Source organism: Panulirus ornatus, chromosome 47, assembly GCF_036320965.1.
Source record: "Panulirus ornatus isolate Po-2019 chromosome 47, ASM3632096v1, whole genome shotgun sequence".
Lineage (NCBI taxonomy): Eukaryota > Metazoa > Arthropoda > Malacostraca > Decapoda > Palinuridae > Panulirus > Panulirus ornatus.
In genome coordinates this window covers 19,751,860-19,769,100 of record NC_092270.1, presented here as the reverse complement: position 1 = coordinate 19,769,100, position 17,241 = coordinate 19,751,860, and the positions used below count along the sequence as shown (strand labels likewise).

General features: G+C 40.1%; 1 protein-coding gene across 2 annotated transcripts in view; it reads right to left on the bottom strand.

Moving 5' to 3' along the window:
- Positions 1-16,592, bottom strand: part of LOC139763638 (dual specificity protein phosphatase CDC14A-like) — a 45,625-nt gene extending 29,033 nt beyond the window's left edge. The window contains exons 1-5 of one of the 2 annotated variants that reach the window (XM_071689898.1): positions 16,357-16,592; positions 6,332-6,541; positions 5,852-6,170; positions 2,609-2,747; positions 2,109-2,283 (exon numbers count right to left, since the gene is read on the bottom strand). In XM_071689898.1, coding sequence (XP_071545999.1) covers positions 2,109-2,283; positions 2,609-2,747; positions 5,852-6,170; positions 6,332-6,445 — 747 coding nt within the window. In that variant the 5' untranslated portion in view covers positions 6,446-6,541; positions 16,357-16,592. The remainder of the gene's footprint in view (positions 1-2,108; positions 2,284-2,608; positions 2,748-5,851; positions 6,171-6,331; positions 6,542-16,356) is intronic. The other variant, XM_071689899.1, reaches the window with a different exon arrangement.
- Between the last annotated feature and the right edge of the window lie 649 nt (positions 16,593-17,241).

Sequence of the window (17,241 nt, the reverse complement as noted above, 5' to 3'; positions counted from 1 at the left end):
TGGTTGTTGGTGTGTAGAAAAGGTGTTTGCATTAAAGAATATGAGTGAGAAATATATGGAGAAAGAGTGTGACTGAAGTAAGTGTATAATAAATAAGGTTGATATATATCCCATGAGTATACAATATGGGTAAATGTAAACTTACTAAATGCAATGAGGAATTTACACAGGAGAGCATAGAATGTGTAAGGCAGAATGGTAAGTTTTTCCTAGCAGGTCTCTGTTTAGGAGGTGAGACATTTCTGTTCATGGATAGGGTGGCAAGAGAGTTGAATGCAACAGTCTTGGTGATAAGAGCAAGTCTACAGTAAGATCAAGGAGAGCAGGAGTGTATAGGAGGCAAATTGGCTATTATATGAAGTAGCAGTTAGTAGGCACCCAACAACCAGGGAGGTATATTACCAGTACTACCGACCTGGATATCTGAAGGGTTAGTGATGACTGAATTGTAAGCCTGCACTTTAGTACCAAAGTTGTCAAGTTGCGCTACTCTGACCAAGGTAGCTATTTTTTCTTTCTGCCTCACCCGCAAGTGGACTACTAGCATTCTGTCCACAAACATACAATCTCTCCTTGTCACGCATAACACCTGACAACACTTAATTATACATCTCATTCTTCGTAACTCTAGATTTTCCTGTGGAGTGTGCTATGTGCTAGCCCTACCTATTGGCCAAATGGTAGGAACAATAGATGAAACCAGTAGGTAGGAACATTTAGGTAGGGACATTAAGTAGAAATAATAGGTAGGAACATCAGGCAGGAGCATTACATAGTAGTAGTCTGCAGAAACATTAGGTAGGAGCCTCTGCAAACACTGTGTTTGACATGCCCTCTGCCAGTGGCCTGTTAAGGGAGGCACTAAAGGCTAAGAAGTGGCATGGGAGTTCACTAATTATGGAGAATCCAATGTACCCCATTGCTTGAGAGAGGTTCCGAAGGAAACATGCATCAGAGATATATATAGATAGATAGACAGACATATAAAGATGACACAGCTCTAGTGGAAGACTAGTGAGAGAAAATCCAGGAGCTGGCAGCAGAGTCTGGGAAAATCTGTACAAGAAAAATATGAGTGCATGAAAAGAAAAGTAAGATAAGGAGGTGTGGCTGGGGATTAGAAAAGCTGGTTTGAGTTTAAATGGGAAATACCTACAGATGTAGAGTTCTTCCGGGACTTGGAAATGGATGCGACAGTGGATGGAACCATGTGGGCTGGACAGAAACACAAGGAGGAAAATTGGGTTAAAGTTCTGGGTGTGTTAGGGATCATGCACAAGGAGGTTAATGTCTGGATGGGCAAAGATTGCTATGTCAAGAGGTAGAGTAGTCCTGTGTTTGATGGATGCACTTCCTGGGCCCTGAATGCAAAAGAGTGCAAGAAGATGGATTATTATAAAAACACAACCCCAAGGGATGATATAATAACTACAAACTCCAGAGGTTACTGCAGCTTCAAGGCTACACTACAATCAGTAGCAGGGAAAGAATGGACTCCTAAAGAGTAAGAAGTTCTTTGGAGAGATTATAATTTGATGATACAACTTCAAAAAGGTGACTTTTCACTTGTGGTGTAAGCATAATCAGGTGGAATCCAGTAATGCCCAGAAGAAGGTGGATACATAAGAAATCAAATGCCTAAGGATGATAAGTGATTGATAGAACGGTCTTGTGTGAAAGGCCAGTGTCAGAAAAAGAGGGAGCAAACAAAACAGTCATGTATGCAACTTTGTGGCAATATCTGAGTAATGTGGGATAAAAAAATATGTCCCTGGAGCAAACTTCAATTTCTGTAATGGAAAAGTACAGGAAAACATTTTTCACTTAATGGAGCATTTTCTGGAAAGATATCTACCATGTAAAGTGTTTATAAATGGCACTTTGAAACCTAAATGACACTGACAGCAGGGATACTACATACATAATTCTAATTTGTTTCCTAAGGGTACACAAGGTAACTGCAACATCATATTCTTTACACAAAAATGCATGTTGTATTATTAAATACAACATTTTCTTTTTATAAATTCTATGATTCTAATTCAGTATTATGAAACTCATGGCAAATTTAATGTCAAGTGGAAGATTCTTTAAAAATTAAAACTTACCCGATTCTTCATATTATCATTCTTGCAGTTGATTTTGTTTTGATTATTGCGCATGTTGGCAACATGTTCACGATAAGCAATGCTATAAATCCCATATAAGCACTTCTTGTTCAAGTTCTGGTTCTTATTGCGCCCTCGAAAAATATCTCCTTCTAGCCATAAGGATGACTGCTTCCTGTATAGCAACAAAATCTAAATCTGAGTAAACACTTAAAGTATATACGGTATCAAATCAACAACAAAGGATATAAAAAACTTAAAAAGAGATGTGTTCAACATAAAACTGCATATCAACAAAAATCTCAGATGTTCTTTGCATACTAATATTGTAAATCTTTGAAATCTCCAGTCTATTTTGAGTAAAACTACACTCAAGTAACAATTTACACAATCAACTATTAAGAAGAGTTCCACACTGAAAAATCATAGTATTAGGTTAACTAGTTTTGAATCTCTGAAATATGTATTATCCTACTTTTCTAATAAGCATTACAACTTACGAGGTAAGCCACTGCTGCTGACCTCCAATGATAGAGCCTGGTCGACAAATACGTAACCAAGCAATAATCTCAGCAGCAGTAAACCGAAAGTGCTTCATCAAATAGCATCCAATGAGGGAACCTGTTCGACCCAGACCAGCTGGTATCAAAAGAAATGGGATCATCACATTCACAGTTCACTATAAGTAAAATGCAACATTGGCATTCTACTGTATTGATTTACCTATAATTATACTACATTGATTTACCAATATTTATATCCAGTATCTGGTTTTTAAAACCTTCAGTAGTAGTATGGCCTATGAAGTAAAATGCTATATGAGCACTTTATTCTCAGTATTCTTTGTCAGTTTCCTAGTGTTACCTCGCTGATATGGGAAACAGCGCTATCCCACCCCACAGGAAACAGCATCGCCGTCCACTGCTTCAGCGAGGTAGCACTAGGAAAACAGACAAAAATGGCCACATTCATTCACACTCAGTCTCTAGCTGTCATGAGTAATGCACCAAACCACAGTTCTCTATCCACGTACAGGCCCCACAGACCTTTCCATGATTTACCCCAGACGTATTACATACCCTGGTTCAGTCCAATGAAAGCACACTGACGCAGATATACCACATCATTCCAATCAACTCTAATCCTTGCACACCTCTCACCCTCCAGTATGTTCAGGTACCAATCACGCAAGATCATCTTCACTCCATCCTTCCACCTCCAATTTGGTTTCCTGCTTCTCCTTGGTCTCTCCACCTCTGACACATATATCCTCTTTGTCAACCTTTCCTCACTCATTCTCTCAATATGTCCAAACCATTTCAACACACCCTCTTCTGCTCTCTCAACCAAAACCTTTCCTCACTCATTCTCTCCATATGTCCAAACCATTTCAACACACCCCTTTCTGCTCTCTCAACCACACTCTTTTGATTACCACACGTCTATCTTACCCTTTCATTACTTAATCAAACCAACTCACACCACATATTGTCTTCAAACATTAAATTTCCAACACATCCAACCTCCTCTGCACAACCCTGTCTAGCCATGCCCTGTAACCATGAAATATTGTTGGAACTACTATTCCTTCAAACATACCAATTTTTGCTCTTCGAGACAATGTTCTCTTTGCACACATTCTTCATCACTCCCAGAACCTTAACCCCTTCCCCCACCCTGTGACTCACTCCCACTTCCATGGTTCCATTCACTGCTAAGTCCACTCCCAGATACCTAAATCACTTCATATCAACATATATATATACATACACTTACACAGACATATACATATATACATATGTACATATTCATACTCACTTGCCTTCATCCATTCCCAAAGCCACCCAGCCCCACAGGAAACAGCATCACTGCCCCCCGCTTCAGCAAAGTAGCACCAGGAAAACAGACAAAAAAGGCCACATTCACTCACACTCAGTCTCTAGCTGTCATGTGTAATGCACCAAAACCACAGCTGGGCCATTCTTCATCCGTTTCCTGGCACTACCTCACTGACGCAGGATACAGTGATCAAGTATATTAAAAAACATGATACATATATATAAAAGGTCATAAATTTACATAAATAGAAACATATGAAGAATACAGCATATCACTGACACACATTAATCAACTAACCCTAAAGGGGTAAATGAACAACTGGGTTGGCTGTGATCCAATCACTCTGTTCTGGACTCCAACATGGGCCTATAAGGTTCATGTATTGCCACAATACATGAATAATATAACTATGGCACTAGTGTCAACAATGCAACAGTTTTTAATGTGGGTTTCTGTGGAAGCCATAATATTACAGGTGCTTCTGTGAACTTTTTTTTTTTTTTCTTTTTTTTTTTTTTTATACTTTGTCGCTGTCTCCCGCGTTTGCGAGGTAGCGCAAGGAAACAGACGAAAGAAATGGCCCCCCCCCCATACACATGTACATACACACGTCCACACACGCAAATATACATACCTACACAGCTTTCCATGGTTTACCCCAGACGCTTCACATGCCTTGCTTCAATCCACTGACAGCACGTCAACCCCTGTATACCACATGACTCCAATTCACTCTATTTCTTGCCCTCCTATCACCCTCCTGCATGTTCAGGCCCCGATCACACAAAATCTTTTTCACTCCATCTTTCCACCTCCAATTTGGTCTCCCTCTTCTCCTCGTTCCCTCCACCTCCGACACATATATCCTCTTGGTCAATCTCTCCTCACTCATTCTCTCCATGTGCCCAAACCATTTCAAAACACCCTCTTCTGCTCTCTCAACCACGCTCTTTTTATTTCCACACATCTCTCTTACCCTTACGTTACTTACTCGATCAAACCACCTCACACCACACATTGTCCTCAAACATCTCATTTCCAGCACATCCATCCTCCTGCGCACATCTCTATCCATAGCCCACGCCTCGCAACCATACAACATTGTTGGAACCACTATTCCCTCAAACATACCCATTTTTGCTTTCCGAGATAATGTTCTCGACTTCCACACATTTTTCAAGGCTCCCAAAATTTTCGCCCCCTCCCCCACCCTATGATCCACTTCCGCTTCCATGGTTCCATCCGCTGACAGATCCACTCCCAGATATCTAAAACACTTCACTTCCTCCAGTTTTTCTCCATTCAAACTCACCTCCCAATTGACTTGACCCTCACCCCTACTGTACCTAATAACCTTGCTCTTATTCACATTTACTCTCAACTTTCTTCTTCCACACACTTTACCAAACTCAGTCACCAGCTTCTGCAGTTTCTCACATGAATCAGCCACCAGCGCTGTATCATCAGCGAACAACAACTGACTCACTTCCCAAGCTCTCTCATCCCCAACAGACTTCATACTTGCCCCTCTTTCCAGGACTCTTGCATTTACCTCCCTTACAACCCCATCCATAAACAAATTAAACAACCATGGAGACATCACACACCCCTGCCGCAAACCTACATTCACTGAGAACCAATCACTTTCCTCTCTTCCTACACGTACACATGCCTATATATACTATTTTGCATGTCAATTACTCTGATGTCTTGAATCTGATCAAATAAGACAAGTTTTAGTGTTCAATACATAAACACAAACACACAGCTTTAACATATGGATATGCACATGACATACAACTGCATACAAACTCAAAATATACCCCAATTAATCTTAAGGCTGAACTATAAAAATCTGAAACACAAAAGAAATACATCAAATTCTAATAAGAAAATGACAGTACCTTTGCAATGGACTGCTATGGCGCCTTCTGTATGTTCACAAACTCTCAAAAATTCTCTCATTATATCATCGGATGGGCATGAGCCATCAATGAAATACATGTCATAATGCTCAAAACCAGCATTCTTAAACCGGGCTGCATCGTAGATCTTCTTGTTGAGTCTGACAATGGTGGTAACGTTGTGCTTACGGAAGTAACTGAAATATGTCTCTGGAGAGTGAAGCGTGTAACCATTCTTGACTTTGCTTTCAGCATGCGGCCCACAGAATGCCAAGAATTTCCCAGGCATGATCCAGTTGAAATCTCCATTTTGCACCTTCTATTTATTAAAAAAACATAGATTTTTTGTAAATTATCAATGAAGACTATATAATCCACAGAAAATTTCCTAAAGAAATCATGCAATATTTCATGAACTATGATGAAAATGACAAATCCATAAAAAATCAAGCATTACCAACAGCCAATTATCATTCTCACCTCATAATATTCATACTCGTCAACATCGAAGTCCTCAAAATTAAAGAAACCCAGCTTGAAGGCTTTGTCAATTGCTTGCAAGCAGTCAAGTAGTGTTAAATGGTATGTAGACATACCATACGCTGCATCACGAAAAGGACAAAATGGAGGACTGTTACCACCAATAAGTGGTTTGTAAGCTTCCTCTGGCGTCTTCTTTAAGTAGATGATCTAAAACAAGAGAATAGAGTTTTAATTTAGTGTCTGGTTCAGGGCAAGTTGGTGCCATTTTATTTTTCTTTACATGGTCAGGTTGAACAAAAATATTCTTTTACTTTAGTTTTACAGCTGTCATTTAATCTAAAGAATTGCAATTAAAACAAGTTACTTAATCTACTAAATTTCATGCTGATATGTTAAAGAACAATACTCCTCAGCAGGTACAATAATCCACGTGCCAAAGATGCAATGCACGAATGTGTTATGTAGACATTCATCACTTCAATCTGAATTAAGACTGTGATCAGTGTCTGAAGCGGAGGGTAGCAAAGCTATTTCCTGTGTGGTGGGGTAGCAAAAGAAATGGATGATGGCAAGCAAGTATGAATACGTACATGTGTGTATATATGTATATGTCTGTGTATGTATATGTATGTATGTGTGTATGGGTGATTAAATATATATATATATGTGTATATATGAGTGGATGGGCCATCCTTTGTCTGTTTCCTGGCACTACCTTGCTGGCATGGGAAACAGCGATTAAGTATGATAATAATAAGAATATATCAAATAAGGGGGAATGTGTTGTTGACTGGTTGGTGAGGATATTCAATGTATTTATGGCTCATGGTGAAGTGCCTGAGGATTGGAAGAATGCATGTATAGTGCCAGTGTACAAATGCAAAGGGGATAAAAGTGAGTGTTCAAATTACAGAGGTAATAAGTTTGTTGAGTATTCCTGGGAAATTATATGGGAGGGTATTGATTGAGAGGGTGAAGGCATGTGCAGAGCACCAGACTGGGGAAGAGCAGTGTAGTTTCAGAAGTGGTAGAGGATGTGTGGATCAGGTGTTTGCTTTGAAGAATGTATGTAAGAAATACTTAGAAAAGCAAATGGATTTGTATGTAGCATTTATGGATCTGGAGAAGGCATATGATAGAGTTGATAGAGATGCTCTATGGAAGGTATTTAGAGTATATGTTGTGGGAGGTAAGTGGCTAGAAGCAGTGAAAAGTTTTTATTGGGATGTAAGGCATGTGTACGAGTAGGAATAGAGGAGAGTGACTGGTTCTCAGCAAATGTCAGTTTGCAGCAGGGGAGTGTAATGTCTCCATGGCTGTTTAATTTGTTTATGGATGAGGTTGTTAGGGAGGTGAATGCAAGAGTTTTGGAAACAGGGGCAAGTATGCAGTCTGTTGTGGATGAGAGGGCTTGGGAAGTGAGACAGTTGTTGTTCACTGATGATACAGCACTAATGGCTGATTCGAGTGAGAAACTGCACAAGTTGGTGACTGAGTTTGGTAAAGTTAAGTGTGTGAAAGAAGAAAGCTGAGAGTGAATGTGAATAAGATGAAGGTTATTAGGTTCAGTAGGGTTGAGGGACAAGTTGACTGGGAGGTAAGTTTGAATGGAGAAAAACTGGAGGAAGTGAAATGTTTTAGATATCTGGGTGTGGATTTGGCAGTGGATGGTAACATGGAAGCAGAAGTGAGTAATACGGTGGGAGAGGGGGCAAAGGTTCTGGAAGCATTGAAGAATGTATGGAAGTTAAGAACGTTATCTTAGAGAGCAAAAATGGGTATGTTTGAAGGAATAGTGGTTCCAACAATGTTATATGGTTGTGAGGCATGGGCAATAGATAGGGTTGTGCAGAGGAGGGTGGATGTGTTGGAAATGAGATGTTTGAGGACAATATGTGGTATGAGGTGGTTTGATCGAGTAAGTAATGAAAGGGTAAGAGAGATGTGTGGTAATAAAAAGTGTGGTTGAGAGAGCAGAAGAGGGTGTATTGAAATGGTTTGGTCACATGGACAGAATGAGTGAGGAAAGACTGACAAAGAGGATATACGTGTCAGAGGTGGAGGGAACAAGGAGAAATGGGTGACCAAATTGGAGGTGGAAGGATGGAGCGAAAAAGATTTTGAGCTATCAGGGCCTGAATATACAGGAGGGTGAAAGACGTGCAAGGAATAGAGTCAATTGGAAGGATGTGGCATACTGGGATTGACGTGTTGTCAATGGAATGAATTAGGGCATGTGAAGCGTCTGGGGTAAACCATGGAAAGTGAGCTGTGGTTTCGTTGCATTATACATGACAGCTAGAGACTGAGTGTGAACGCATGTGGCCTTTGTTGTTTTTCCTAGTGCTACCTTGCACGCACGCAGGGGGAGGGTGGTGTCATTTCATGTGTGGCGGGATGGCGGTGGGAATGGATGAAGGCAGCATGTATGAATATGTATATGTGTACATATGTATATGTCTGTGTATGTATATGTATGTATACGTTGAAATGTATAGGTATGTATATGTGCGTAAGTGGGCATTTATGTATTTTTCTTTTTTTCTTTTAAACTATTCGCCATTTCCTGCGTTAGCGAGGTAGCGTTAAGAACAGAGGACTGGGCCTTTTTTGGAATATCCTCACCTGGCCCCCTCTGTTCCTTCTTTTGGAAAAAAAAAAAAAAAAAAAAAAAAGAGAGAGAGAGGGGAGGATTTCCAGCCCCCCGCTCCCTCCCCTTTTAGTCGCCTTCTACGACACGCAGGGAATACATGGGAAGTATTCTTAATCCCCTATCCCCAGGGATATTCATTGCCAACTTGCATTGTTGTAGTTTTCTATATCTAAAGCATATCACAAGCATGTCATAAAAATATAAGAGGATAGATTCACCACCAATCAATAAACTTAAAAAATAAATACAAACATATAAAAATCATGCCATATTCAAAAGTTTACAAACAACATCTGAAGTGCCTTGAGGCACTTGAGGCATTTATGTATATTTACCTATAAAATAAAATATAAAGAAACAGCTTCTACATACATATAAGGAGAGAAATAAATACATTATTTATGTTAGGTATTATAAATCAAGTTGTGTAAATGTTAAACAAAAAACTGTATACATGCATCAAGGATAACAACCAAGATATCAGCGTGAGTGTGGGTAGTGATCCATGCCCACTGGACTTGTCCCACCTCTTCCACTTCAGTTCTCTGTGCCAAGTTTCATATTGTAAAACATGATTCTGCATACAAGTCAAACATAAATACAATAACAGACAGATATTCTTTCTACAAAAGCCAGGATCATCTTTAGCACACAATTATAGCTTTCTGCCACAATCCTAAGCCATGACATTCCTGGAATTCCATGAAACCTTGAGGCACTTCCAGGCTGGATACAATGGAGTAAACAAGCTGTGGGCCAGCCCATCGTAACACTTGAGCTGGGAAACTACACCATGTACTTTTTACTGTCCTGGATATCATCAAGGGAACTTCCTTCCAGCTACCTTTTACAAGAACATGAGACAACATCTATTACTTAGTCCACTACAGAGACCACACCACACACACACACACACATCCACATTGACTCTTACCAGCATTCTCTATTTTCATCCTGTCTATTCATTGCCAACTTGCATTGTTGTAGTTTTCTATATCTAAAGCATATCACAAGCATGTCATAAAAATATAAGAGGATAGATTCACCACCAATCAATAAACTTAAAAAATAAATACAAACATATAAAAATCATGCCATATTCAAAAGTTTACAAACAACATCTGAAGTAATGTAATCAATAACATCCACAGTACATTTAAATATAAACATACAGAGATGACAAAGTTGAAATAGCAATATCAGGACTGATAATATATTACTGCTAATGGTGGTTGATGCATTTTGCTGTTATTGTAGTGGTCGTATGGACAGTAATGGAGGCTGATGTCACACACTAAATGGTATGTACGGCAGTAATAGTTGTCGTAAGACAGGTAAAACTGGCTGGTGACACTTGGGGTGTATTGTGGTGGCAGGAGTACTAGAGAACATTAGTAGGGCATTGTCATGATATTAGTGTTACTGGTGACTGATGTCACCACATCTGGTGGTGGCAGCGATGGCTTGTGTCGTCAGTGGTGGGGATGGTAGTGGAAAGAATGGCATTGGTAGCTGATGTCAGTGGTAGTGGTGGATTGTGTTGCCAATGATGGTAGTGGCAAAAGTGTACCTGGCAGCTCGTGTCACCAATGATGGTGGTAGTAATGTTGGCTGGTCTTGCTAATGGTGGTGGAGGTGGTGGTTAGAGTGATTATGGTGGCTGTCAACAATATACATTCAGTATACCTTGCCTTATGTAAACTTTAACTTTGTTTCATTGGTCATCTACCCACAAAAGCTTGGCCAGAAGCCATGTTCCTGTGTTGCTCCTCAGTTCGGTCAGGCTGTTGGGGGCCAAATCTTGTTTGCCTAATCAATCATATCTAGGTTGGTGATACGTAGATTTTTACCCAGGCTTTTTAAATTCCTCCACTTTACACACAATAGTGTTTCCAATGACTGCATGCAAACCTGGCAAATATCTGGTGTAGTCTTTGGGGTCTTCTACCCCCCAACAGCCTTAGATAAGACCAGGCAGATGGGTTAGGTTGAGGTCAACTAAGTTGTTGGAAGCTGCAGTCCTCAGGCACACTTAACTCCCACAGCTTGGCTGATCTGGAGCCCGGTATCAAACAATTTAAAGTATTTAGGTGTATAGGGCCCATTCAGCTTTGGGGTTGCTCTTCTGTAAGGTGGGGTACTTTGGGTAGGAAGGTCCTCAACAAAGATGCGCTTACTATTTCCCAACCACTAATGATGATACAGTCTCATCAAAGGTGACTTACTACATATGGAATAACCACTCGCAGAAAGAGTAAAGGAACATCATTCCTAGATGTACAGTATCGAGTCTAATCTTTTACAGAGCTCACTTGAAATCTTGATTTCAGTGGTAACATTTTTGAGGTTCATCCCTGTTATACCATTTGGAAAGTATAGCTTAACTTTGGAACAATACCTTCAGGGATTTTCCAAGAACATGCTAAGATAAAACTCTCATCTATGTTTCAGATAGTACAGCTTAAGTGTTTACCTTCATTCACAGTAATCCACATCCCTGCCCTGAAAGATGATATCAGTACAAAGAAGTATGGGCATTCTGTTTGGAAGAATATTAGTACATGAAGTGCTTCATCAATGGTTTTACCTCTATTGTCTTGAATGTTCATAAAACTTGGCATGCCATGTTTTTGCAAGAGGCAACTATAGCTCTACTGTGTTTGCTGAAGCTTACATCATCAGATATCATTATTTAGAGGACTTTCATGCTGTTCTTTCAAAATGACAAGCCTTTTTCTGTCAGGTATAGTATTCTCCAACACTTTTTATAGTTCAATTCCCCATAATATATAAGTTGAAAAGTATGTCATTTTCAGTGAACCATCAGAAGACCATTTTGCATAAAACTTGGCATGCCATGTTTTTGCAAGAGGCAACTATACCTCTACTGTGTTTGCTGAAGCTTACATCATCAGATATCATTATTTAGAGGACTTTCATGATGTTCTTTCAAAATGACAAGCCTTTTTCTGTCAGGTATAGTATTCTCCAACACTTTTTATTGTTCAATTCCCCATAATATATAACTTGAAAAGTATGTCATTTTCAGTGAACCATCAGAAGACCTGGTTTATATCTGTTTACAATTTCTTAGTGTTTACTTATGCAATGAAAATTTCATACTTATTCAAATACAATTATCAAAGGCTGATATAAAACTGAAGCTCATATCTTTACCTAAGTCAGATAACAGTAGAGGTAAAAGTAAATTTTCTTGTGAAACCAGGCTCATACCCTGGAGGTATTGGAAACACCCTGGATTATAACAATAATTCCAAACAGTCAATCAACTTTCATCTTAGGCATCTTTCAAAATGTTTAATGATGTGAGATGTCACTGTTATCCATTTGTAGTTCTCTAGGATTGCTTGGTTTCCTCCTTTGTAGACTGGGATTTGCAACACAGTTTCAAACTTTGAAATGACGTAAGAATCTAAGTTTTCCTTTCGGGGGATTTTTGGTGCCTGAGCTAATATTGTGTTGCATTCTTTGAGGACATGAGCTCCAATAGTCTGGTCCAAGAGCAGATTATAAAGGAATGCTCTCAATGGCCTGTGCTGAGATCCCTGCTGCATGGTGAAGAACTCTACTATGGGTAAACTGGGGGAATCTCCTTTCTAGGAATTGGTCAACTGGGTTATCTATGATTTTTGGCGATATCATCCATGAATGTGCCCTCATATCTTTTTTGAGGTCCAGCAAAACACCTAGTCCTTGATTTGCATTTTGCATATCCAATCCAAGGTTTTTTTTTTTTTCATTTATACTTTGTCGCTGTCTCCCGCGTTTGCGAGGTAGTGCAAGGAAACAGACAAAAGAAATGGCCCAACCCCCCCCCATACACATGTACATACACACGTCCACACACGCAAACATACATACCTACACAGCTTTCCATGGTTTACCCCAGACGCTTCACATGCCTTGATTCAATCCACTGATAGCACGTCAACCCCTGTATACCACATCGCTCCAATTCACTCTATTCCTTGCCCTCCTTTCACCCTCCTGCATATTCAGGCCCCGATCACACAAAATCTTTTTCACTCCATCTTTCCACCTCCAATTTGGTCTCCCTCTTCTCCTCGTTCCCTCCACCTCCGACACATATATCCTCTTGGTCAATCTTTCCTCACTCATTCTCTCCATGTGCCCAAACCATTTCAAAACACCCTCTTCTGCTCTCTCAACCACGCTCTTTTTATTTCCACACATCTCTCTTACCCTTACGTTACTTACTCGATCAAACCACCTCACACCACACATTTTCCTCAAACATCTCATTTCCAGCACGTCCATCCTCCTGCGCACAACTCTATCCATAGCCCACGCCTCGCAACCATACAACATTGTTGGAACCACTATTCCTTCAAACATACCCATTTTTGCTTTCCGAGATAATGTTCTCGACTTCCACACATTTTTCAAGGCTCCCAAAATTTTCGCCCCCTCCCCCACCCTATGATCCACTTCCGCTTCCATGGTTCCATCCGCTGACAGATCCACTCCCAGATATCTAAAACACTTCACTTCCTCCAGTTTTTCTCCATTCAAACTCACCTCCCAATTGACTTGACCCTCAACCCTACTGTACCTAATAACCTTGCTCTTATTCACATTTACTCTTAACTTTCTTCTTCCACACACTTTACCAAACTCAGTCACCAGCTTCTGCAGTTTCTCACATGAATCAGCCACCAGCGCTATATCATCAGCGAACAACAGACTTCATACTTGCCCCTCTTTCCAGGACTCTTGCATTTACCTCCCTAACAACCCCACCCATAAACAAATTAAACAACCATGGAGACATCACACACCCCTGCCGCAAACCTACATTCACTGAGAACCAATCACTTTCCTCTCTTCGTACACGTACACATGCCTTACATCCTCGATAAAAACTTTTCACTGCTTCTAACAACTTGCCTCCCACACCATATATTCTTAATACCTTCCACAGAGCATCTCTATCAACTCTATCATATGCCTTCTCCAGATCCATAAATGCTACATACAAATCCCTTTGCTTTTCTAAGTATTTCTCACATACATTCTTCAAAGCAAACACCTGATCCACACATCCTCTACCACTTCTGAAACCGCACTGCTCTTCCCCAATCTGATGCTCTGTACATGCCTTCACCCTCTCAATCAACACCCTCCCATATAATTTACCAGGAATACTCAACAAACTTATACCTCTGTAATTTGAGCACTCACTCTTATCCCCTTTGCCTTTGTACAATGGCACTATGCACGCATTCCGCCAACCCTCAGGCACCTCACCATGAGTCATACATACATTAAATAACCTTACCAACCAGTCAACAATACAGTCACCCCCTTTTTTAATAAATTCCACTGCAATACCATCCAAACCTGCTGCCTTGCCGGCTTTCATCTTCCGCAAAGCTTTTACTACCTCTTCTCTGTTTACCAAATCATTTTCCCTAACCCTCTCACTTTGCACACCACCTCGACCCAAACACCCTATATCTGCCACTCTGTCATCAGACACATTCAACAAACCTTCAAAATACTCATTCCATCTCCTTCTCACATCACCACTACTTGTTATCACCTCCCCATTTACGCCCTTCACTGAAGTTCCCATTTGCTCCCTTGTCTTACGCACCCTATTTACCTCCTTCCAGAACATCTTTTTATTCTCCCTAAAATTTACTGATAGTCTCTCACCCCAACTCTCATTTGCCCTTTTTTTCACCTCTTGCACCTTTCTCTTGACCTCCTGTCTCTTTCTTTTATACTTCTCCCACTCAATTGCATTTTTTCCCTGCAAAAATCGTCCAAATGCCTCTCTCTTCTCTTTCACTAATACTCTTACTTCTTCATCCCACCACTCACTACCCTTTCTAAACAGCCCACCTCCCACTCTTCTCATGCCACAAGCATCTTTTGCGCAATCCATCACTGATTCCCTAAATACATCCCATTCCTCCCCCACTCCCCTTACTTCCATTGTTCTCACCTTTTTCCATTCTGTACACAGTCTCTCCTGGTACTTCCCCACACAGGTCTCCTTCCCAAGCTCACTTACTCTCACCACCTTCTTCACCCCAACATTCACTCCTCTTTTCTGAAAACCCATACTAATCTTCACCTTAGCCTCCACAAGATAATGATCAGACATCCCTCCAGTTGCACCTCTCAGCACATTAACATCCAAAAGTCTCTCTTTCACACGCCTGTCAATTATCACGTAATCCAATAACGCTCTCTGGCCATCTCTCCTACTTAAACAAGTATACTTATGTATATCTCGCTTTTTAAACCAGGTATTCCCAATCATCAGTCCTTTTTCAGCACATAAATCTACAAGCTCTTCACCATTTCCATTTACAACACTGAACACCCCATGCATACCAATTATTCCCTCAACTGCCACATTACTCACCTTTGCATTCAAATCACCCATCACTATAACCCGGTCTCGTGCATCAAAACCGCTAACACACTCATTCAGCTGCTCCCAAAACACTTGCCAATCCAAGGTATCTTAAAAAAAAAAAAACCTTCCTCAAGTTTGCTCCATTCAAACTCTCTCTCTCCACCTCCAAACTTAATAACCTTATCATTATCCACATTAACTCTCAATTTCATCCCTTTACACACTCAAAAATTCAGAAACCAACTTTGGCAGTTTCTCAGTCAAGATCACCACTAGAGCTGTGTCACCTACAACAGCAATAGACTCAGCTCCCAGGCCTCCCACCCCAACTTTTAAAGCCCGTCATTAAAAATGGATGAAACTGGTACATAAGTGGAGCATAAATATTCTTTTTTGTTCCATCATTACTTCAACGTACGTCAGACTTAGATACAAGGACTCTATTACAATCTTACCAAGCAAAGGTTACTATATAAAGTAAATCCCATTTAAGAAAAAAAAATTCATGAACATGTAAAGTTTCATAAGATATATTCTGCCTGACATAATCCATTCTATAAAACATTCTGCTAGAAAATCTAACTATATAAACACATACCCTAAATCTACAGAGAGAGAGAGAGGGAGGGAGGGAGGGAGGGAGGGGGGGTTGTACCTTCAATCATCAGTACAGAACTGTTACGACATACAAAATACTTGTACAACTCCTCAGTACACTTCTCTCTTATTAGGCAACAATGCCAACTCCTCATTTTTATTGGTCAGCATTTAAGAAGAATGAAAATAATAGTTCTGCAGTAATAAAGAAAAATAGGGGAACCCCAGCACAGAATATAATAAAGATATATATTTTCTCCAAAAATTTGGAGGGACAATTTGGAAAAGTCATATAATTGCCAATCACTGCCATCATAAGATAAATATATAACAATAAAGACCTTTAAAATAGATACTTACCGAATAGGAAGCAATAAGGAAGGCAGCATTAGCTCTCTTTTGTGGGTCGAGTGTTGTGTAATGCACAATTTTCTTTTTTGCCAACGACAGAGACTGCAAGATGAAAAACAGTCATTAGGATTAATTGTCTCCAAACTGGTTACATAACCAGACTGCACAAAAAATCTTAGAAATAAACTAGTTGAACACTGATATACCTTAAATCCTAAAGTGGAACACTGAAAAAAACCACAACCCAGTGTGGTCAGTGAAAGGAATATCAATATCTTTCAATGACAGCTTGACAATCAAATCACTAATACTATCTATAAGTAAACAAGTCTGTTGAGGTGGGAGGGGACAGGCCTTTTGCTTTAGCATCCTGTCTTTATTCCAATCAGATTTGGAATTTCGGCTATTGTCACGGTACTCCCAAAGATAATCTCTCCCACATATTTCTAAGTATTACATGCAATGAATGATGAGGAACAAAGATTTATCACCTGTTGTTTCACACATGGTAATCATTGTATGAGGATGTCCTATACTGATGTCAAGTGTGGACAAAATTAAAAGCTCGAGAGAGAGAGAGAGAGAGAGAGAGAGAGAGAGAGAGAGAGAGAGAGAGAGAGAGAGAGAGAAATTTTCTCCTAAGGATAGGGAAGAACGAATACCTCCCACGTATTCCCTGCATGTCCTAAAAGGCGGCTAAAAAGGGGAGGGAGCAGGGGGCTGGAAATCCTCCCTTCCCATTTATAATTTTTCAAAAGAAGGAACAGAGAAGGGGGACAAGTGAGGATATTCCCTCTAAGGCTCAGTCCTCTGTTCTTAACGCTGCCTCGCTGGTGCGGGAAACGGCGAATATGTATGAAAAAAAAAATATATATAGTGTTAATGAGATGGCCT